This window comes from Setaria viridis, chromosome 9 (genome assembly GCF_005286985.2).
Source record: "Setaria viridis chromosome 9, Setaria_viridis_v4.0, whole genome shotgun sequence".
Classification (NCBI taxonomy): Eukaryota; Viridiplantae; Streptophyta; class Magnoliopsida; order Poales; family Poaceae; genus Setaria; species Setaria viridis.
Window position 1 is genome coordinate 21,281,882 of NC_048271.2, and position 8,527 is coordinate 21,290,408.

Here is an 8,527-nt window from a genome sequence, read left to right on the forward strand (position 1 = left end):
TAATTGTATAAATACTAGTTTGATGTGTATAATATACTAAAAATTGTATATATAAAGTAGTTATAATTAATATTATGCATATAATATCATGAAATATATATACAACATGTATACAATATGAGCGTGTACATCTAAGTAGTGTACGCTAAGGATGTATACATATATGTACCTATATATATGTATATATATAGACATATATATGTGTGTGTGGGTGTGTGTGAAGCAACAATTAGCGTTAATATGGAAAAGAATTTAAAAAGAAAAAAGGTCTTTAGTCCCGGTTGGTAATACAAACCGGGACTAAAGGGGTCACATGCATGGCCTGCTGGCGGGCTCTTTAGTCCCGGGTGACACTACTAGAAAACCCCCCATGTAGCTACACCAGACTTAGAGTTTCTACATGCTTTATTTCGTCTCTATGTCAATGTAGGCACGCTTTCATAAAGCGTGTTAGAAGCATCTTCGTACGTATCGCGTCAGACCTTGTAGAGACGAATCCTTTAAGCGTTGCTATAAAAGAAAGAAACATTTTATAAACACGTTAGATGCATATCTAAAAATATTGATACAATTTTGCAGACACATGTATAAAACATCTCTAGTGGTGTAGTTACGTAGTATAGTAACGCTTCATTTCGTATTAATAAATATAGATACAATATATAGGTACATATACAAAACATGCCTACTAATATAGACGCGTTTTATAGCGATGTCTTATTGCGTAGTAATTAGTATAGAGACGATTTAGTAGAGCGTGACAGGTGACGTGGCACGTGATGTGGCAGATGATATGGCTGGTGATGTGGCGGATGTTGTGGCGGGTGACGTGGCACGTGATGTGGCCGGTGATGTGGCGGGTGACACGTTTCATAGTAACACCAAATTGCGTGTTAACAAATGTAGAAACAATATCGTAAATACATTTTTATTACGTGTCTACGGATATAGACACGTTTTATTGTGTATTAAGAAATGTAGAGACGATTTTTCAGATACATCTATTTTCATGTGTATTAATATATAATGATTCGTTTATTTGCATTTACAAATTCAATATATCATTTTATTTTCGAATAGTTTAATAATACCTAAATAAATTATCCATGACATTGCATAAGAACACCAGTACATTAATTCTTTGCTTCACCAAAAGGAAACTGACCAACAAGTACATTAATTAAAGTACTGTCAACAAGATCATTGGCTTGATAAAGAAACATAGACAAAGTGACAATATCATACAATTATTTCTAAATTTTTTCAATAACAACTAAAACCTACGCTTCACTTCAGTGCCTGTTCTTGCCCCTCTCTCCATCGCAGCTTCACTTCTACCTTGAAAAGTTACATCATCAGGTTGTTTAAGATTTGAACTTGTAGCTTTCTTCACCTGGGCACAAGAACACCAGTAGCAACAACACCTACACACCAAAACTCAAGAAATAATAGAGCCATAGTCAGAGATGAGTAGATCAGAAATGATCTTGCTGTCAAGCAACATAGATCAAAAGTCCATGAAAAGGACATCCTATATCAGCAATGTTGTAATTCTGTAGAAGATAGCTCAATCTGCTATCAGGTAGCGAAATAATATCAAAATAGAAAGCAGTTCACTTTTGTGCCATGCTACTGTACATGCTGCAAGTTTCATAACAGACCTCATAGTTGGTTAAACTAGAATTAACTTCTGCAACGGTACTGTAGATTCTACCACATTGTCAACACTAATGATTTGCATGTACAGAACACTAAGCATTACTTCAAGGATCCAAGAACAATAAATGTTTGTGTGTGTCATATGACAGCAAGCAAGATTTCTAGGTTAAAACTTGAAAGCAATATTTCCTTGTCTCCATGCTTGCAGCATATATATTGTACCATGTAAACTCTATTTCTACCACCAGCTAATAGAACCTTGACACAATTTTGTTTGTAATGTCCAGAACTTTCATGCATCCCAAAAGCTGACGTGCAGGATCAACAATTAGAAATACTCCATGGAACACAGAAACACCACCAATAGTATGAAGTTATCATCAGAACTAAGTTCACAAGCAGAAATGGTTTGGAGACAATGAGTGGTATGGATATCTAACATGTTTGCTTTTGTAAGCGCACATTGCATGGTGACTGAAAAGACACCATCATAAGATTTTAGAGCAAATGCTGAATATGGATGGGTATGGGTTCTACAGCCGCTACAGGTCTACAGTTTAAGTGAGAGTACCACGCACCATTTTCAGTTCTTCATTTGGAATTTGGATACCGAGAACATCACATTTCAAAGCTTTTTTGTTTTATTTGTCCGCAAAAATCATGCATGCAGATCACACCCAATCCTAGCTGTTAAAATGTTGCTTTCCTATAGCTCTAGAGATTGAACTAATCATATTTGTGTTTATTTGGTATGGGTTTAACTAATCATGAAGGAAAGCAGGGGCAGCGACGTCGGGACTTGCTGGGGCGGCGCGTTGGCGGCTACCTGGGGCGGCGGCGGTGGGGGCTTGCAGCCGGCGGCTTCCAGGGGCGGCTGCGCAGGCGGATTCCGGGGCGGCGGTGTTAGGGACTTGCAGGGACGGTGGTGCCAGGGGCTAATAGAGGCGGCGATAGCGGGGGCTTCCAAGGGCGGCGGCGAAGGCGAATTCCAGGGGCGGCGGCGGCGGGGGCTTCTAGGGGCGGCGGCGCAGGCGGATTCCAGGGGCGGCGGGGCCAGGGACTTGCAGGACATCGTAAAAAAAAAGCTTGGAACGGCATCTGGGACAGGCTAGGATAGATTGCCAATTTTGGCCCGAGGGTGGCTGGGCGGGTTTTGTTTAGTCAAAAGTAATTTTATTTAGTCACTTGATAGATATACATTGCTAGCTCAATGGTAAGTCTGTAAGACTGGTATTGGCAGCCGCTGTTTGATTCCTAGAAGCCACATTTTTTTTCCTTTTTTTAAAATTCTATTGTACACTTTATTCCTGGGAGCCACCATTTTTTTCCTTTTTTAAGAAATTTTGTTGTTCACTTTCATCATGTAATGCAGAAACACGCTATATGTACTTTGTTTGCTCACAATCAAGGATGTTTTTGTGTAGTCGCAGTTAGGAAACTTGTTGGTGGTCTCTCATCAGTCTACTATTGCAATTTACTTTATAACAAACTTTCATCATGTAATGCAGAAACACGCTATTTGTACTTTGTTTGCTCACAATCAAGGATGTTTTTGTGTAGTCGTAGTTAGGAAACTTGTTAGTGGTCTCTCATTAGTCTACTATTGCAATTTAATTTATAACAACTTCTGGGCTAACAACTGCTTTTGTTTCTGTTGGAGCATGTCTCCGAGATTGGATATGTTTGGAAGGATTTCATTCCTTTTTCTTTCAACACCTGCCTTTTGCTTTCCTCTAAATCGATCAACCTTGAAATGCGCTGTATCAATGATTTTCTCATGTTACATTGTTGCAAAGTGTATGCTAATGTTTTCATCCTGCTTGTCTTATCTAGGTCCCTATCCAATTTTATTTGTTCAATAGTGAAGGCTCAACAGCAAACAACAACTATAATATATGGTAATACAATAGATTGAGACTACTAAATATAGTTAAGAATATGTATTCATGCATACCTTCTTGCTCAACAAATTTGAACATTTTTAGCCTTTCTCCATTACATGATGAAATTGTATATTTATTTTGCCAGTGGGTGCCTATTGATGGTTATTTGATACGCTTTACGATTTATCTACATGCTATTCACGATTGAAAGCATGTCAAACTTTGTATCAATTCGATACGTTTTTCTAATCAAGTAAGAAAGCATTTTTACCTGGCTATAGACAATTGTTTGATACGCTTTACAACGTGTCTAGAGGGTAATGACGCTTTAAAGCGTTTCAAACTTTGTATCAATTCGATACTTTTTTTAATCAAGTCAGAAAGCATCTTTATCTGGCTATAGACAATTGTTTGATACGCTTTACAGTGTGTCTAGGTGATAATGATGCTTTAAAGCGTGTCAAACTTTGTATCAATTTGATACATTTTTCTAATCAAGTCAGAAAGCATCTTTACATGGCTATAGACAATTGTTTGATATGCTTTACAACATGTCTAGGTGATAATGACGTTTTAAAGCGTGTCAAACTTTGTATCAATTCGATACGTTTTTCTAATCAAGTCAGAAAGCATGCCTACCTGGCTATAGACAATTGTTTGATACGCTTTACAACGTGTCTAGGTGATAATGATGCTTTAAAGCGTGTCAAACTTTGTATCAATTCGATACGTTTTTCTAATCAAGTCAGAAAGCATGCTTACCTGGCTATAGACAATTGTTTGATACGGTTTACAACGTGTCTAGGGGATAATGACGCTTTAAAGCGTGTCTAACTCCGTGTCATTTTGAGATGACTTTAATAGCGTGTTAAAAAATATCTTTATATGACTAATAACACTGTAAGTGTGTCTAATATCGTAACAGTCTGACACGCTTTCGAAATCGTGTCAAAAAGCATCTTTACATGTTGATGTAGAGGCGCTTTTATCGTGCGTTACTACTATAGCGTAGCTAAGGGGGAAGGTTTTCTAGTAGTGTGAATGACCCGGAACTAAAGAGAGGGATCTTTAGTCCCAAATAGTAAGTCATGGTTGGTTTTTCGGGAGGTATGAGGCTTACCAGCCGGGTCTAAAGCTCGGTTTTCCACCGGTGGAGGTTGTTACACCTTCTGAGAATTTTAAATTGACTAATATTCCCTACCACCAAGGATCTGTTACATAGTTTAGGAGGGCAACTTAAACGTGTTTATTCTTTACGATTATAATATCTAAAACTTAATCTATCTAGGATGATAACAAGAAACTATCGACAGCCAAGTCGCTTGTGTCCGTGCATGTCCCTGTCCTGCTGTCCACGTGCTGGTGGCAGTTGAAGTATTGAACTGCTTGTTATCAGTAATTAAGATCTCGTCTCCACCTAGCAAACGCGGAAAGCATCAGTGCGTAGCCTAGCGTGCGCACTCGCAAATCGCAATATAAGCCACCCCGATCTGCCTGCTGCAGCCGCACTCCAAAAGAACTCAAGCCAAAGCAAACAGCCTGTAGCTTGTCGCCTTCTCCTGCTGTTGCTTTGTACTGCTAAGCTAGGCTAAGCTAAAAACTTGTTGGCTATGGGCAGCTTGCCACTCGACGCGCCAGTGCAGCCACTGGACCCCGAGGCCTTCGCCAGCGACTCGCGCGCCGTCGTGGACTTCCTCGCCGAGTACTACCGCGACGTCGACAAGTACCCGGTCCGGGCGGCCGACCTCGAACCGGGCCGTCTCCGCAAGCTGCTTCCGGACTCGGCGCCGGAGCATGGCGAGCCGTTGGAGGACGTCCTCGAGGACGTGCGGCGGGACATCCTGCCGGGGCTCACCCACTGGCAGAGCCCTAGCTTCTTCGCCTACTTCCCCATGAACGCCAGCACCGCCGGCTTCGCGGGGGAGATGCTGTCCGTCGGCCTCAACGTCGTGCCCTTCCTGTGGGCCGCGTCGCCGGCCGCTGCCGAACTCGAGGGCGTGGTGGTGGACTGGATGGGCCGGCTGCTCGGCCTGCCAAGCCGGCTACTCTTCTCGGGCGGCGGTGGTGGCGTCCTGCAGGGGAGCACGTGCGAGGCCGTGGTCTGCACGCTCGCCGCCGCGCGGGACCGCGCGCTGGCCAAGCTGGGACACGAGGCCATCATGAAGCTGGTGGTCTACACCTCCGACCAGACGCACGCCACATTCCAGAAGGGCGCGCGGCTCGTTGGCATCCCGCCGTCCAACTTCCGCGTCATTCCGACGTCGGCGGCCTCCGGGTACGGCCTTACCGCCGACGCCGTCCGCGCCGCCGTCGATCGCGACGTCGCCAGCGGCCTTGTGCCTCTGTACCTGTGCGCCACGGTGGGCACGACGGGGCTCGGCGCGGTCGACCCCGTGCGCGAGCTCGGGGAGGCGGCGCGGCGCCACGGAATGTGGCTGCACGTAGACGCCGCGTACGCCGGCAGCGCGGCCATCTGCCCGGAGTTCCAGGGCTACCTCGATGGCGCCGAGCTCGCCGACTCAGTGAGCATGAACCCGCACAAGTGGTTCCTCACCAACATGGACTGCTGCTGCCTGTGGGTTGCAAGCCCCCGTGACCTAACCTCCGCGCTGTCCACCGATCCGGAGTACCTCAAGAACGTGGGCACAAACGGCACGGGGAAGCCGGCCGCCATAGACTACAAGGACTGGCAGATCTCCCTATCGCGCCGATTTCGCGCCATCAAGCTCTGGGTCGTGCTGCGACGATACGGTGCCGTCGGGCTGCGCGCGCACATCCGGCGCCACGTCACGGCAGCGAAATGGTTTGAGCGGTCGGTGGCGGCGGACGAGCGCTTCGAGGTGGTGGTTCCGAGAAGGTTCTCTCTCGTGTGCTTCCGCCTCCGGGAAAGGTTCGTGGGGGATGACGCGGTAGACGACGTGAACCGGGAGCTCCTCGCGGCGGTGAACGAGAGCGGGCGCGCGTTCATGACCCACTTCGTGGTGGACGGCAAGTTCGTCATCCGGCTCGCCATTGGCGGCGCCTCGACGGAGCTCCGGCACGTCATGGACGTGTGGGAGCTGCTGCAGGCCAAGGCCGAGGAGGTTCTACAGCGTTATCAGCTCTAATAATGGGCTCTTCACTCTCCAGCGTTTGCGAGCAGTGAGCGACAAGCATGCATGCTTGTATGCCGGCCTTCACATTATTCTCTTATTGAACTGTTTCCGGCGCTAGGCCATAAAAGATTTATGCTGGGGCTACAAGTGGTCACCCGTCAGCAATCTTGAGCTAGCACAAATATCATATGTCCTGACGGGCGTCTGTGCTGGCGGATGGTTACAGGAATATGTACATCACCCATCACCCGTCAGCACAGATGGTTTCAGGAATATGTATTTTCCCATTCAATATATTATTTCCCACGACTTACTTATAATTTCTATTTTCTGCCAATTTTAACCGTCAAATTGAAATATGTATCTCCAACCACGTAACAACAAACTTGAATAATAAATAATTCACATTATTCAAAACTGCATCGTACATAATATATAATTCACATTATTAAAAGTCCAACATTTAATAGAGCTATTCTTTGCCACGCTAATATTAAAACTAGTACACCCATCTACGAAGATTTGTGCACTCATCCGCCATCTTTATCAAAGAATGCTCCATCCTCATGACAAATCTCGCTTAGGATGAACCTCGCCAAGTCCGTACAAATGTTGTCGATTTGTTTGTCTTTGATCGTGCTATAGTTTTTATCGATGGTAGGCATATGTAGGTATACAATAAATGAAGATTAGGATGTATTACCATTAGGAAGTTAGCACATGGTAGTGTATAAGAGACTTACGTCTTCAGGGTTCGTCCAGTACCTCCCATTGTTTCTGATGAGCCCGCACACGTAATATCCGCATAGCGTAGAGCCGGGAGGTTGCTTGTGGCACTGGAATTAATGACAAGTGTACATTATATGAAAAAACCAAATTTTTATGTTCTTACGAATCTATGATATATTATTTTCATAACTTTCTTCCTTTTTGGATTGTGGTCCCCGTCTTTTAGTATGTAAAGCTTGTACGCACTTTGAGGATATAAAGACATGAGTTAGTAATACAACTTAGGTGCATAGAATGTCAACATGCATTTAAATACTGCCAAGGAATGTCTTACTTTTGTATAATGCCTATGAATTCCATGTACCTATCTCTACTAAAGCTGGCCGAGTCGAGGACCACTGCTTCTCCTAGCTTGGGTAAAATAATGATGGAAATCCAGTAGTCCCTGCATTATATTAAAATAATTTATATTATAGATGGCATTAAATAACACCTAGTATATATATAGTAATTAAAACTAGCTTACTCAAAATTGTAAGGAGCCATGATATAATCATTGTCAGCCTTTTTTCTCATTACTCTTGCAATGTATACGGACACTTTGTGCATTTCATCTATGTAGGCTTTTAATTTTATAGCATTTTCTCCGCTTGTGTCTCTGCTTCTTCCATTTGTGCTTTGATCGTTTCCGTCATTTTGAGCTTGTGCTCTGGCTCGCTTATTCGTGCTGGGTCAAGGTATGCTACCTTGAACCTGCCGTTCATCAATTCTTCCTCCCTCCATTGCATCCTGCAGAATAGGTCGCTCAGTTACTTGACATATAAAATATATACGTGTGTATTTTAAACTCGTGTATGCGGTATATGTGGACTTACAAGCACCATACGGAAATGAGATTCATGTCGAGGTGTTGTCGACGATAAAGTCTGTGTAAATCCTCGAAATCGATCACAATCTGGTGAGAATGTCGAGGAAAACCTTAGTTAGGACATGCGCGGTGATTGCTCAAATACCTTGCTTCATTGCATTCATGATCCATCCATGCAGATTCAATGAGACTAGTGACCGGATGTTGGATGATTCGGTACCGGTTGGTGTTATGATCCGGTACTAAAAGGCCTGAACCATTTAGTACCGGGCAATAACATTAGTACCTCATGG

The 8,527-nt window shown here is 44.0% G+C and overlaps 1 protein-coding gene across 1 annotated transcript; it reads left to right on the forward strand.

Annotated features, from left to right (window-relative positions):
* Positions 1-4,988: 4,988 nt before the first annotated feature.
* LOC117836991 (tyrosine decarboxylase 1) lies at positions 4,989-6,950 on the forward strand. Its single transcript, XM_034716525.2, has one exon. The coding sequence runs from the start codon at positions 5,153-5,155 to the stop codon at positions 6,647-6,649; it is 1,497 nt and encodes a 498-aa protein (XP_034572416.1). The 5' UTR covers positions 4,989-5,152; the 3' UTR covers positions 6,650-6,950.
* Positions 6,951-8,527: the final 1,577 nt, after the last annotated feature.

What these genes read in the sequence shown, in the direction of transcription:
- LOC117836991 (XM_034716525.2), top strand. Translation starts at nt 5,153, where the DNA reads ATGGGCAGCTTGCCACTCGACGCGCCAGTGCAGCCACTGGACCCCGAG.